This window comes from Phragmites australis, chromosome 13, assembly GCF_958298935.1.
Source record: "Phragmites australis chromosome 13, lpPhrAust1.1, whole genome shotgun sequence".
Classification (NCBI taxonomy): domain Eukaryota; kingdom Viridiplantae; phylum Streptophyta; class Magnoliopsida; order Poales; family Poaceae; genus Phragmites; species Phragmites australis.
This window is the reverse complement of record NC_084933.1, coordinates 17,304,383-17,320,384: the sequence shown is the minus strand read 5'-3', so window position 1 is coordinate 17,320,384 and position 16,002 is coordinate 17,304,383. Positions and strand designations below refer to the sequence as shown.

Below are 16,002 nucleotides of genomic sequence, written 5' to 3'. Positions count from 1 at the left end.
ATCAAGGTCTTGGATATCCAAACCACCTGATCCTTTGGTATGCATAGCATATTCCATTTAGCAAGTCTATATTTCTTTTTATATCCATCACATTACTAGAAAAATCTGGACTGGTAATAATCTAATTTCTTTAAAATTCATCTAGGAACTTCAAAGAATGAAAACATAAACATAGTTAGACTACTCATAATAGAATTAATAAGGACTAGCCTACCGCCATAAGACATATGCTTGCTTTTCCAGCTACTCAATTTCTTTTGGAATCTTTTCTCTACCATTTTCCAATCCTTATTACAAAGGTTTATATGATGCATAGGAACTCCTAAGTATCTAAAAGGATAGTCCCCCATCTCACATCCAAACAACCATGTATGTTGGGTTTCATAATTTTTTGCTTCCCCATAGCAGAATAACTCACTTTTATAGAAATTGATCTTGAGGCCTAACAATTGCTCGAATGCACATAGCAAGAGATTCATGCCAAATGCACACTGTAGGATGGAAAGGCTATCATCAACCAAATGCGGGATGACACATATAATCTGGCCATCTTCTTTTGCTCTCACAATTAGTAAGGCGAGCATATCCACCACTAAATTAAAAGGAATTGGAGAAAGAGGGTCATCTTATCTCAACCCTTTTTAGTTTGGAAAATTCTTCCAACATCATCATTTACTCTTACACCTACACTCCCCCCCCCCCCCCCGCTACAAAATTTTCAATCCATTTGCACCACTATGATGAGAATCCTTTCATTCTTAGACTTTGTTAAAGGAAAGACGATTTGATCTTGTCATAAGCTTTCTCAAAATCTAACTTAAGATCACCCCATTAAGCTTTTTTCTATACATTTCATGAATAGTTTTATGCAAAATGATCCATCCTTCCATAATGTATCTGTTTGGCATAAAAGCTGTTTGTGTTGGTCTAATGACATTCTGTGCCACCTCGATTAATCTGTTTAAGCCAACCTTAGTGAAATTTTAAAACTAACATTCAAAGTACATATTGGTCGGAATTGTTGTATTTGTGTAGCTTATTTTTGTTTAGGTAGCAATGTAATTATTCCAAAATTTAAACTAAATAAAGACAAAGTCTCTTTGTGAAATTCATAAAAAAAGTGCCATCAAATCCTCTTTTATGATTTCAAAAAAAACTTGGTAAAACTTAGTCATGGTTCCATCTAGGCCTGGTGCTCTGTTATGCTTCATTTGGAATATTGCCTTCTTTACTTCTCTTTTTAGTGAATGGTGCAATTAACATCTCATTATCGACATCAGACACTTGGGGATATCTTCCCTTCAAGACTCAATCATAAAAAAATCCCTACTATCAGAGGCCTAAAAAGACCTTTGTAATATTAGGTAATATACTCTTTGATTTGCTCCTCGCCTCTAATGATATGGTCACCATGTTCAAGCTAAAAAAATACTTGTTTTTCTATATTTATCATTTTCTACCAAATGAAAATACTTTGTATTACAATCCCCTTGCAACAAATCTGTTGTTTTTTACCATTGATATCACTTTATCTCCTCCTCCCTAAGTAGTTGAACTAGTCGCTCCTATAAACAATGTTTCAAATCAACTTCATGTTGTAGTAATATTGTAGACTTTGCTTTTTTATCTAGTTCTCCCACTTTTTTTAAAAAGCTCTTGTTTTCCCTTTTAGTATGAACCACTGACATTCTTAGCCCAACCTCTTAAGAATTGGCAAACTCGTCTAATTTTGTTTTGTCATTTTTGGAGCGGTGTAGTGCCCCAATTCTCCTTCTGCCAAACCTCCGCTACTAGATAAAAAAAAAATACATTCCATGTTAGCCAACCAAGTTCAAATTTGAACCTATGCTGGTTTGTACTCAAACCGCATTTCCTGTGTTTAAAAGTAGTGGAGTATGGTAAAAAATATCTTGAGACATGACTTCTATTGTTGCTTTAGAAAATTTTAGCTCCCATTCTGTATGAACCAATATTCTATCAAGCTTCTCATATGTTGGCACCACCTTTGAATTAACCCACATGTATTTCCATCCTGATAACTATAGATCTCTTAAATCCAAGCCATTAATTATAGCATTGAACAAAAAAGCCATTTGTCATCATAGATGTCATTATTCTTTTCCCGTAGTCTCTAATGATGTTAAAATCCCCGCCAATCATAATGGGTAGAGACTCGATACGACAAGCATGAACTAATTTTGTTAAAAAACAATCTTTATACTCTATCTATGCTACACCATATACTATGACCAAAATCCATTGAAACTCATCCTCCTTGTTTCTTAGTTTAAACTTTATGTAGAAGTTACCTTGAGAAATGGTTCTAATATTAAATACATCTAAATTAATCCCCATTAGCATTCCCTCAAAACAACCATGAGGTGATGTCCAATCCCACAAAAAATTCTTACCTCCGCAAACATGTCTAAGTTTAGCATCTATAAAATCATTTCTATTAGTTTCGACAAGAGCAATAAAATCTAGTTGTTGTTTTAAAGTAGTGTCAGAAATAAAATGAAATTTAGCCAAGCCACTAAGATCATTGCTATTCCAGAAAACACCTTTCATTTAGTACCATGTCTTTTTTTCTTAACCACCACTCCTTTTTGAGACTTTTTTTTATTTCAATTTCTATTTTTTAGGGATAGCTTTAAAGTCACAGCTATGGTGACTACCATCCTCATCTATCACCTCATCCATCATATCACCACATAAGTGACTAAGGGAGATGTGGTCCAATCCATCATCACTATCACAACTATCAGCCAAATATTATACTTAATCTGGTTGCTCATATCTATTCTTCTTCCTAGGAACAACAACAAACCTATCCAATTCTATATTCTTAATCTGATTAACAACAACTTGTATATCATTAATAATTTTTCCATAGAAATACCTATAATTTGAATATTAGATGATATGCGCTTATTAGAAAAAGACAAAATAGAACTCGCATTCATACCGCTCATTGTACATAGTCTCCAAATTTCATCATGCCACCATCTTACCCGCCTTTTCCAAAGACATTGTTTGTTCCCTCCTTTTCACCCAGCACTCAGGTGGTGGTGCTAAAGCAACCATGAACGTTGTTGCCATGGCTTTTGCCATAGTAAATTATATCCATTGTTTTATTTTTCCCTCCCAATGCTGCCTTCTTGAAAGGGCATGGCTTGCTAAATCCATGCAAGGTGACAAGGCACCAAGGTCTGGTATCTTCCTCTTTCAATTGTGTTATCATATTTGGTATACTATACGTGTTATCATGCCTTGGGTAGGCCTCTAGTGTTGTGTCAAATTGTCGTAACCTCATTTCTCTATTTTCATTGTTGTACAATGAATTTTATTAGTTTCAGTTTTTTTCCACTGCTATTGTTACGATAGAATGAAATACTCAAAAAGAGGTATGATTCAATTCCGTCAAAAGAAAAGCATGTTAGCTTCTCGTGAAAGCTAATTGCCCCCTTTGGGACAACTTCTACATAGCTTATGGGGAAAAAAAGCTAGCAAACACCCCCAAACAGCATGCTTCTATGCACCTTGTCTCAAACATGCTTCTAGGAAACACATGTTTACACTGATAAGCAGAAGCGGTTGCCCACCAGCTTGTGGGAAAAGTCACCAATTTCTGCGGGTTGGGGTTATGAGACTACCTCTCAAGTTGATGGAAATTGCCCACTAATTGCCACTACGTAAAAAGCCTCTCTCCAGCCTCCCAGCCCTACGCTCGCCCTCCTCTCGGCTTCTCCTCGCTCGCTCTCTCCTGAACAAGCGATTTCTAAGGTTAGAGTGTCGGAGCCACCACAGTCAGCTGAAGCCTACACCACCCTAATCAAGTTTGGATTTCTCCCCTGCCGCCCCAACTGCACCACCATCTCCTGTCTGCACCAGCCCTGAACCAATTGTTGATCTAAACGGGCACCATCCGGGCCGAGGTGCTGTCGCCCTCCTCCGTCCTAGGAAGCCAACTCCCTCGCCGGAATTTGACAGCTCCACCACTGTCGACCTTGGACTGCTCCACCTTGACCAGCTTAAGGTCCTTTCTCACCCCTCCATGGAACATCCCTCTAATTCCCCTCAATTATCTGCCCTTTTTTGTTTCAAAAATTAGTTTCTGGTGGTGCTTCAACCATACTATTGGATACTTTGGTAACCTACAAAGATCAATGTCCACATCCACAATAAGGTATCTTACTTATATGCATTATTTTTTATATAGTTAATTAGCCATTGTGCACTTCATTTACACTTATGCTTTAGGGAAGTATTATATCGTCGATTTAGGATGTCCTAATCGATAAGGTTTTTTAGAACCATACAACGGTCAAAGTTATCATTTGCCTAAATTTCAACATGGTCACCACCCAGTGGGATTGAAGGAGTTGTTCAACCATGCACATTCATCCATTTAGAATGTGACTGAGCATTACTTTGGAATTCTTAAGATGAAGTGATGTATCCTCTCAAACTTGCTTAACTATCCAATAAAGAAGCAATAAAAATCATAATTGTTGTAATGGCTCTGCATAATTTTATTAGGGAATTACATGATGCAGATTTTGAAAACTATGCTGATGACTATGCGGGCGCTCAAGAGACGATAACGATATGATCGCATTGCATGACTCTATTGCCACTGCTTTGATAGCATGATTATTGGTTCTACAATTGACTAGTATTTTGTTGGACTTAGAAATATCAATGTTGTTGTAGTTAGTCTTACTAATTTGGAGGGAGACTTCATAATCAACTTTATTATTGTAATGCTTTGCCTTCATGTGATATTACTAATTTAATAAAACTTCCATCTTAAAGTGTGAATAATTATTGAAAATAATGTCATTTGCACTTATTCAGCAACAAAACAAGGCATCACACGATTTAAGGGCATATATTAGTCATTACACACTCAGAACAAACAATCTCCCATGTAGCGAAAATGGCTCCATTAGATAATGATTGTGATTTTGGTGATTAATGATAACATAGTCAATGGTACTAACATGATTGCCAATAATATATATTAGTAGGTCTCATAGATGCAATACATGAAGAAGCTACCGCAGCCGGGACAAAGTTGGACTGAATTTGAGAAGTTCCAAGAAAATTTGCCTCACCGGATGTTCGGTGCTCCGGGTGTTTGAACTCACCGGAGTATATTTGTCAAATAGGAGAAAGGCCTGAAGACCTCACCGGAAGGTCTGGTGTTTGAGCAGAGTGCTCACTAGAGCAATTCTTTTAGAGAAAGTGCTGTGCTGAAGAATATACCTCACAGGGTAGTCCGGCAATTAGGAGGATGAATGCAGCAGAGCATTATTACCAGAGAAGGATGCAACCACTGAAGATCGAAGGTTCAACCCATCGGATGGTTTGGTGAGAATGGAATGAACACCGAATAATACACCGGATAATGAACAATGCAAAGAAGCAGAACGAAGTTCAACATAACAGATGGTCCGATGATGAAGGCTGTGTAACACCATTGAATTATTTCCAGGGAGGGTTGCATTGGCTCGTTTGACTGAAGATAACTCACCAGATAGTCCGGTGATGAAGTGATGTGCACCGGATGCATACACCGGAGAAATTTACACAGAGAAGAAAATGCTCGGATGGCTCAGAATAACTCACAGGATAGTCCGGTGATGAAGATAAAGTATACACCGGTGTGTCCGGTGTTCACAAAGGCTTGAGTGAGGTTCTAACAGCTAGTTTAAGAGAGTGTACTCACCAGATGATCTGGTGTTAGTACTATTGTTTTCACCGAATCATCCGGTGTTAACAGCTTTTCAGAGCTGTTGGGTTAACGGCTAGTGCGTGAGTTTGAGGCTATAAATACCCACCCACTCGGCCATTTGAAGATGCTGGAGTCCTGAAAAGTTCATGTACACTTGAGAAGACATCCAAGCCACCAAAGTACTCAAAGTGATCATTCAAGATGATTAAGTACACCGTTAGAGAGTGCTTAGTGCTGGTAGGCCTAGAGAGAGTGTTGATAGGTGATTGCTGCCTAGAGAGTGGATCAAGGAGTGATCCAACCTTATATCAAGTGGTACACTGGCACCTTAGAGCCTTGTCGACTCACCGGCAAGCTTGTTGACCCTCCGACTTGGTGTGGAGCGGCGGCAAGGCGATTGTGCGGGGACGCGAAGACCATTGCCTTGGTGGCTCAAGCTCCGAAGTGATCACGGTGACAAGGAATCGAAAAAGAGACTAGTGGTGAGACCTTACCTTAGTAGCTTGGTGGCTCATCCGGGTGGAGGTCTTGCCTTTGTGACTTGGTGGCTCAAGAGCCTTGACCAGGTCCCAACAGGGAGCATATCCTTTGTGGAGCTCCAACGTGTACTAGAGGTGTCATTCATGCCATCGATACCACTGGAAAAATTCTTTGTGCCGAGTTTGCTCTCTTTACCTTATTTACGTTTTCGCATTTATATTCTTGCAATTTACCTTCTTAGATAGGTTGCAAGTATTTTAATCGGTAGAGTAGACACATTAGATAAACCTAGAGCACATTTAGATAGAAATTGATATAGATTTATCTTGTGTAGTTTTTGGAGCTGAAATAGTTCTAAGTGTCCTAATTTACCCTCCTTTTAGGACATCACCGATCCCTTCATCCTCACCAAAACTTAGGGTTGTCAAATGATCAGCTTCTCCGATCAACGGATTCTCCCGGCAATGGCTTCCCAAGACAGCCAACTTTTTAGAAAAGCTGGTCAGAAAAAAGAGTTGCTCCAAAGGGAGCCAATATTTTAGAATCTTTATCACCCACGTTTGTTTCATCTTCATGAATATAAAATATGATCCTTGAATATATTATATCTACAATTCTATTCAAAGCTAATATGAATTAGCGTTGTTTACTAAATGTTCATTGGTAGCATACACGTAAAGAAGTAACTAGTTAGTGTCCGTATAAAACATAAATATTAGGTGAGGTAATATCAAACATAAATTTAAAGATATGGAGACGTGGATATGCTAGGAAGCGTCGTCGAATGAATATGTTAGGAGCGATGTTATGATTTTATTTTAGAGGTATTCGAAAAAGAAGGAGGAGACTATTCGTTAATTTTTTTTCCTAATTTTTTTATTTATTTTTATTAGTAAATGACTCATATATCCGTAGCTGGTAACAAGGTGGGGAGGCTAGAGTATGAGTGTGGATGGTAAAAGTGGATAAATTATTTGATTTTTAGAAATTTTATTAGATGGGAGGAGAGCAGAAAAGGAGGTGATGCGAGAACTAACTTGTGTTTTATATAGTAGAGATAACACGAGAAATTTTTACAAAATCCTCCGAGAATTATATTTTAGTTGGCAATATTCAAGCATATTTCATTTCCACTATAGATCATCCAAATGTTGAGTTCCTTTCCAATAGCAGTCCTTTCAGATTGAAATAACCATTCCAATAGTTTGTTGCATGTAATAGCTCAGGTGATGCTATTTTCTAATATTTCTTTGTATATATTGTCTGGATTCCAGCCCGCCGAGATAACTCTTGAGCAATGAAGTCCATAGTGGGCTTAACGTCAAGATTATACCTGTACTATACTATAACAAGGGAGCATATGCCCCCACTCAATTTTTTTTTTTTGACATCCAACCACTCCATTTACAACTAGATCTACTAGAGGGGTATAAAAGCCTACACAATACTTATATAACTTCTCAATAGCCGTTAGAACTCCTTTGATTTGATCTCAACCGTTATAGTTTGGTTCGGTGGTGGACATATGGCTAGATGTAATGCGAAGTGGCGACAGTGGAAGGTTTGGGAGACGAGAGCACTGATGCATTGATTCAGACTGTTGTTAATTGCATGTTTTAGTAAATAAGTATTTCTGCAGCACTGAAATCAAAGTAGATAGAGACAGTAGCCACTAGCCAGTGACAATAGAAGTAAGATTAACAACGAAGTTTAGCATTCCTTCCACATGGTGACATGGTCGACAGCACAGAGTTCGTCGGCAAAGCAAGGTTCCTCCGTGACCCCAAAGGCATGGATGCTCATGGCGAAATGGTACATCTCCTGGAGCCAAGCTACTCCGTGCGAGACAGCGATGATCACCAGCCTTCTTGGTGAACCCTTCCTTCTTCTCTTCTTGTGTCCCTTTCTTCTCAAATCCTCCCAGAACTCTCCTAAGATGATCTCTGTTGTATGTTACCTGATTGGAAAAAATATAGAAACCCCTCCAAAAGTCACTTGTATTTTAACTTTCCTCTCCAGAAGTTATTTTGTTGCAAAAAAAATCCATCAAAATTCAGCTTTTTTTTAAAAAACACCCTAAAAATTCAATTTTTTAAAAAAAAATCAAAAAAAAATCTAAAAAAACTAGAGACAATTCTAAGACTATTTGTGAATTTTGTTTTTCAAAAATAATATCATTTGCATCATATTTCATGGAGAGAAAGTTTGAAAAAAAAAGAAAAACGTGTAACTCATTTATTAATTCGAGTTAAATACATAGTTAATTATTTACTAATCCAAAAATCATGAAGAATTTTTTTTAGTCTTCTTACATGATCCTCTATCTTCTAAAAATACATTAAATTTTGAAATAATTATTGTAACGTGCAGGATTGAATAAATGTGTTACAGATAGATTAATTTATTAGTTTAATTAAACAATGATTTGTGTAGGAAAAATAATGGTAGACATGATAAAGTTAAAATAACATGAGTTTATAAATAACTACACATTTTTTTTTCAAACTTACTCTCCATGAAATATGATGCAAAAGATATTATTTTTGAAAAAAATTCATATAAGATCTTATAATTGTCTCTAATTTTTTTTGATTTTTTAAATTTTTCGGGGTTTTTTTAATAAAACTAAATTTTTAAGGTGTTTTTTTTCAACGAAACCACTTTTAAAGAAAAAGTCAAAATCATTGACTTTTAGGTTTTTTTCATTTTTCCTACCTGATTTCTAGTGCTTAATAGTATCTAGATCGTGACGAAGGCAATGGAATCTCATATGAACCGTTGATTTCAGATCAGACGCTACCGAGCATTCCCTTCCTCCGGCACATCTGAGGGCCCCAAACTCCCGACCCTGTCACTGGCATCAGTCCATGACCAAGTGACCTCTCGCTGAAACCTCGCGGGCGGCCATGGCGAAGGCGAAGCCACAGAGGCCGAAGCCGCCGCGGGCGGCTAGCCGGCGGCTCCTCGGTGTTGGTGGGCTCGGCATCGCGGCGGCGGCCTACGTCGGCGTGGACTACCTGCGGTACCTCTCGCCGGCGTGGCACGACCGGCTGCAGCCGGCGCTCTGGGCGGCGCTGGCGCTCGCCGCCGCGGCCCGCGCCCCCTTCTACCGCCACTGGGCTGCCGAGCTGAGGGCCGCGCTTCCCTTCCTGGGATCCATCGCCTTCATGCTCACCGCCTTCCTCAGCGAGACCATCTCCGTCCGCTTCGTCTCCGCCGTCATGGGGCTCCAGTGGCACAGGTCAGTGTATTGTCTTCTTGGGGAATATGGTCCCCAGCCTTCGTGACATCGTCTTTTTCATCTGTGTTGTTTTGGGGGCGAGATGCTCTGGATCTCGAGGTGATTTCAGCTTTTGAGTTGCAAATTTTTGTTTCGGTAGGTCGTGCTTAAATGTACGAATTTGGAGTTGTTCGTGGAAGGATGGCGTGATCTTGCAGAGTTTTGCTTGTATTGGCGAGCTTTAGGGGGTTCTGTTAATGAGTGTGACAAATGGTTGAAGCTTCAAGGCTGAGATTTTGGCTGGTCATGGTGTAAAAGATTAAGGGAGAGAGTCACAATTTGGGGATCTTGGAGAAATTTCTTTGTAGGTAGGAGGAATAAAGAAAGTACGTGGTTATCATGACAAGCGCTAAAAGTCTTGCCTAGGACTAGAGATTGGTAGGTTGATTGCAGCAGAAAGTAGCGTTCTTGGAGACGAGCATTTGTGCAATTGGTTAAAATGGAACTTGATTGATTGATTGTTGCTATTGACTAGATAGATTAAGTTCTGCAATATTGTGAGTTTGTGACAACAAGTGCTTGATCATCGTTAACCTTGTGATGCTGTCATGACTTCAGCTTTTAATTCAATAGATTTGTGGCCTAGAGCTTCGCAGGCTGTTCCGTAGTTGTGTCTTTGTTGTTCCGATTTAACGGAGACCAGCATTCTAAGGATTAAAGTTCAAGAAAAGCATCAATGGTCTTTGCAATAAAGGGGCATCTAGAAGTTTAGTGGGTCAGAAAGACATAAGTATCACTTCAGACTTGGGGCTAGTTGATTCCTGTAGACATAAGCATCACTCTCAAAATCTAATCAACATATGTGACCTAACCCTTCACATGTAGTCCTACGCTATCCTGTGTACATGTATGCGAGAACTTCAGATCAACTCTGAATTGACAGGATTCTTAGATTTACTACTTTCTTTGGTCATGGTTTTCAGCTAGTTATAACTCCATTTTGTGATATTTCGTGAACACAACTCAACCTCTGTATGAAAAGATTGTGCTGCATTCAGAGGACGGAGGTTGGCTTTCTACTGACAAGGAGACAGTAGCAGTACTGCCTTTCTAACTTTGGCATCTCTCCTCGCATTACCATGACCTCCTAGTCCACATATATACACATGAATTCCTCAAAATCTACAGAATTACTTGTAAACTGAAGTCTGTTCTCTGGTTTTAACAGATCTGCTGCACCGCTTCCTGACACTGGTCAATGGCTGCTTCTATCACTGAATGAGAAGCTCCCTCAAAGCGTGGTTGATTTACTCAGAGCTCATGTTATCACTCTTCACCATTATTTGATGTTGTTTATCATGCTGGGGTTCTCAGTTCTGTTTGACTGCATCAAAGCTCCTGGTCTTGGTATAGCCACAAGATATATGTTCACTATGGCAATTGGTCGTTTGCTTCGGACGATAACATTCATAGCTACTATTCTTCCATCTGCAAGACCTTGGTGTGCTGCAGCTCGTTATCAAATACCTGAGCATCCTCATCCTTGGGCACAGAAATATTATGTTCCATATGCTTCTGATTCAAATGCTATTCGTAGAGTCATAACGAATGATATGGCCTATGGTTAGTGCTTTTGTCCTATCACCTAATTGATATATCAGTTTTGTGCAATTGTGGAAAGTGGAAACTAAACTATCCTTATATATTTTTTCAGCTGCTGTTCAAGCTTACCCAGGTGAGTATAGGCCTGACTGGGGACGAATGAGCTTCCTAGTAGACATTTTGAGACCAACTATTGGAGAAGGTCCTTCATGGTACCATCTTTTAAAGAGAGCTAGTGGCGGTTGCAATGACCTTATGTACAGTGGACACATGCTTGTTGCTGTTCTTACTGCAATGGCGTGGACGGTATATGCTACTCATATACTTTCCTGTCTAACAATAGCAGATGTTCCATACACCTTCAGAAACTAAATTATATTCCAAAGTTACCACTTTGTTCTAACCTTTCTATTGCATTTGCTCACATAGTGTTAGCTGGTTACATATAAGTTCTAGCTCATGTCATCTTAACTCGATTTCCATCTGTTTCACGCTTACAGGAAGCATATGGGGGCTGGATCTCTGTCACGATATGGCTTCTCGTCCTTCACAGCGCGCAGAGGGAGATACGGGAACGGCACCACTACAGCGTGGACTGCGTCGTGGCCATCTACGTCGGCGTCCTCCTGTGGAGGATGACGGGTTTCATCTGGTCTGCCAGAGATGCCAGCCGAGCCAGGAGGCTCGCCAAGCTCGACAAGGTCCAGAGCAGGCTGATCCACGCTGCCAAGGACTCGGACATCGACGAGATCAGGGGCCTGCTGAAGGAGGTCGAGCTGGCTGGCCAAGAAAGGCAGGGCTTCTCACAGAGGGTTATCCTGGCCTTCGCTGCCGCGACGATTATCTTCACATTGTCCTGTGTTCTCCTTGCCTTCACAATGACCAGCGATGGTTGACTCTGAGTCTTACATGAAGCCCTTGTATCTGAATGTTAGCCTTACACCAATGATGAGATTGATACACTAGTCAAAAATATGCCAATAGACAAGTCTCCAGGCCAGATGGATTTAATGATCTTTTCATGAAACAATGCTATCATTTCATTAGAGAGGATTTCTACTGTCTTCACAATGATTTCTTCAATGGTACTATTGATTTGTAGACAATTAATAGCTCCTTTATCACCTTGATCCCAAAAAACAACAACCCTACTTCAGTTAATGACTACAAACTAATTTCTCTTCTCAACATTGTGCTCAAGCTGATAGCTAAACTTATTGCAAATAGACTTCAAGCTGTCATCATATCTATAGTTCATAGAAAATGATATGGATTTATCAAAAATAGGACAATCCAAGATTGCTTAGTATGGGCTTATGAATTCTTACATCAATACCATCAATCTAAAGAAGAGCTGGTGATCTTTAAATTGGATTTTGGAAAAGCATTTGACACAATTGAACACAACATAATTTTGTGCATGATCAAGCAGCTTGGTTTCAACCAGATATGGATCGGATGGATATAAAATATTCTTAGCCAGAGGCTCTTCTTCGGTACTTCTTAGTGAATCCCTGGTAAATTCTTTAACTACAAGCGAGGTGTTAGACAAGGGGATCCTTTATCACCCCTTCTCTTTGTGATTATTGTTGATCTGCTTCAATGCATTGTGAACAAAGCTCACAGACTGGGTATGCTTTCAAAGCCTCTGCAAAATTTAGATGAAAATGATTAACCTGCGGTTCAGTATGCTGATGACACCATTCTGATCATGAAAGGATCATAAAAGGAGTTGTTTTGCCTTAAAGGGACACTCCAAACATTTTCTACTTCAACATGACTAAAGGTGAATTTTGCTAAATCTTGCATGATCCCAATAAACATTAGTCAAGAGAAATCTTCTTAGATGGCATGTGCCTTCGGCTATTCAATTGGTTCTCTTCCCTTCACCTATCTAGGATTACCACTAGGGACAACCAAGCCAAGAGTAGAGGACCATGTTCCTCTGATGAATAGAGTTGAGAGAAGGTTAACGGCTATTTCCAATTTTCTCACCATGGCAGGTAGATTGGAAATGGTCAACTCAGCTATGTCAGCGCTGCCTACTTACACAATGTGCACCTTAAAGCTACTTGCAACTATGATCGAGAATATTGACAGGGCAAGATAAAATCTACCTGTGGTGAGGATCAAATATAAATGCAAAGAACAAGCTTTAGTGGCATGGAACAAAGTTTGCAGACCAAAACAGAAGGGTGGTCTATGGGTGATCAACTTGAGAATTCAGAACGAAGCTCTTTTGATCAAACATCTTCATAAATTCTACAATAAAATTGACCTTCTTTGGGTTAAGTTAATCTAGGACACACATTACTCAGATGGTCAAGTACCCCATGCTTCTCTTGATAAGGGCTCATTCTGGTGGAAGGATATTTTGAAACTTGTTGATCATTTCAGAGGGATTGCCTGCTGCAAGGTAGGAGATGGTAGCATTGTACTTCATTGGGATGATGTTTGGAATGAGCACTGCCTTAGAAAACAACTGCCAAGGCTCTTCTCTTTTGCAAAAAAATAAAAATTTATCAATTGCAGAGTTTAGGGATGACAACTCTATTAAAAAACACTTTCACCTTCCATTGTCAGAAAAAGATTTTCAAGAGCTACAAGTTTTACAAATAAAGATCATATAGTTACATGAACATCCTACTCAGACAAATGAATGGCACTATATTTGGGGGTCCAACAAATATTTTGCAAAGAAATTATATGCTATTCTCCTCAATTCAATTACTCCACCAGCTCCAATTCTTTGGATTTGGAAATCCAAGTATAGCAGAAAACTTAAAGTTTTTACATAGCTCCTCCTAATGGATAGATTAAACACAAGGAATATCTTGAAAACAAAGAAGTGCAAAATTGAGGGGAATGACTACAGTTGCATTGTTTGTAGCTTGAAGGTGGAGGAAACAACATATCATCTGTTCTTTGGTTGCTCTTTTAGCTCCACATGCACTGAACATCCACTGGGATCAACATTTACAGTTCTTCCACATGCTGCAGAGAGCAAAGATTGAATTTCAAGGGTCTTTCTTCATGGAGGTCTTTATCATAGGTGCTTGGAATATTTGGAAACAAAGGAATGGTTTCATTTTCAAGAAAATTAATCCTACCTTTCAAGGATGGATAAATGGCTTCAAGAATGATGTTGCTCTCCAACTGCACAGGATGAATGAGACACTTAATCTTCTTTTCTCTATTTGGTTTAGTTCTTTTGTTTAGTTTTTTTCCTCTTCTCTCTCTGGTTGTCTTTGCCTCTCTTAAAAAGGTTTTGTTCAGTTTTTTATATAATATATATACCATAGTAGGGGTTTCCCCGACTATTTTCTCCTTAAAAATATTTGAATACTTGTTGGGCGATAATGCTGAAGCTTGCTGTGATATGATTGAAAGCATGCTTTCCAAAAACTTGATGAGTGATTTGCGGCAAGAGGAACTTTCACGGAGAAAACATATACTACACCCTCTTCACCATATATGTCTTACTACTTACATGACACTTGCCTCTGCTTATCGATTCCGTGTCCTAAGTTTAAAAAATGGCACACTACGTGAAAAACAGACAAAGGAGACATGAAATTAGTGACGAGTCGTAATATGACCTATCACTTATGTTAAAAGTGACGGGTCATATTACGACGGGTCACAACTATGCCACACAGGTGTTTGATAGAGGTTATTCTACCTCCTTGCTCTTGTCCACCTGTTTGTTGGCTTTGTGCTTTCCGGGAGGTGCCGTTTTGGTAGACTGTTGGCTAGATTTGCTGGACAATTGTTATTGCTCATGTGGTGCAGAAGAAAATTTGACCTTAGGGGGGAGCACGACGAAAAGAGAAGTCGCTGTTGTCACATGTTGGAGACGGCAACCATCGAGGCTGTGGAGGTGGTGGAGGGACAACCAGTGTTATGAACTTCTTCGACCACTAGATGAAGGAGTGAACGGCCTCCCCAAGTGTCCTGACATCATTCTCTGGGGGAATATGATGTGGGAGGGACTTGCAATTCCCATATACCATGTCCACTGACACCTTAGTGTAACCAGGCTATAACGGGACTCCGTGAATCGTCTGTTCTCCACCACATGGGAACGCCAAGCCCGTGCCAACCTCAATAATGTTATCGGAGCCAACAGTGGTGAGCAGTATGAGCTTGCACTTAGTGGTTGACACTATGTCGTCGATGGGGTATCTCTCGCTAGGGACCTCTTTTGGAATGTCATCGACAGGGGAGTACGGATCACCTTCAAATCCACCAACAGGGAATCATGTTGATCGAGCATGTTATCTGGAGCATAATCTGGTGCATATGCACAGCTACTCCGGTGCTGAGTTGGTGGATATTCAAGTGTCGTGGCTGCATCCTATTGCCTCATAGACCATACTTGCTTCTCGACCCGTTGTTCCATCCTTTCTGCAAGCGCATCCATCTTTTCTTTCATCCTTGCTTAGACCTCAGCGACAATCTCCATTCTCATCCATTCATGCTCGGCTGCTTCACACTCAGCTTTGTTTCTCCTTCGGCTCCTGTATGAATCGGTGTCATCAGGGAATCTCAACTTCCATGGAACAAAAACACCTATGCTATGCGTGTGACTCGTGTGCTCTTTGTTTCCCAGAGTTGAGGTTAGTATGTCTTTTTTTCGAGATGGATGGAATGATCTTTGAGTGGATTCTTCCGAAAGTTGCAGGATCCTTTGAGCCACTTGCTTTGTTTCTGGCTTCTTGAAGGCAACAAAACCATAGAACAAGCGTACGACCCTTCCTTGGAACTAATTTCAAGCCCACCTCTCTGGGATCTGGGAAAATGGTCTGGAGTGGTTCTCTCAAGCTGCTTGCTCATCCTCCTTGTCCCAGTCCAACTCTTTGCGCGCATACCCACCAGTGCTAAGCCTATGGGGGTGCGTGTTGCGTGACTGTCATGCCTTGTTAGCATGACTCTGCTGCTAAAATTCTCCAGCCTGGCACTT

At 39.9% G+C, this 16,002-nt stretch overlaps 1 protein-coding gene across 1 annotated transcript; it reads left to right on the top strand.

Moving 5' to 3' along the window:
• Positions 1–7,988: 7,988 nt before the first annotated feature.
• Positions 7,989–12,110, top strand: LOC133889100 (protein PHLOEM UNLOADING MODULATOR-like). The gene is made up of 5 exons (XM_062329561.1): positions 7,989–8,088; positions 9,006–9,458; positions 10,666–11,060; positions 11,152–11,345; positions 11,540–12,110. Exons 2-5 carry the CDS (start codon positions 9,124–9,126, stop codon positions 11,933–11,935), a joined length of 1,320 nt encoding a protein of 439 aa, XP_062185545.1. The 5' UTR covers positions 7,989–8,088; positions 9,006–9,123; the 3' UTR covers positions 11,936–12,110.
• Positions 12,111–16,002: the final 3,892 nt, after the last annotated feature.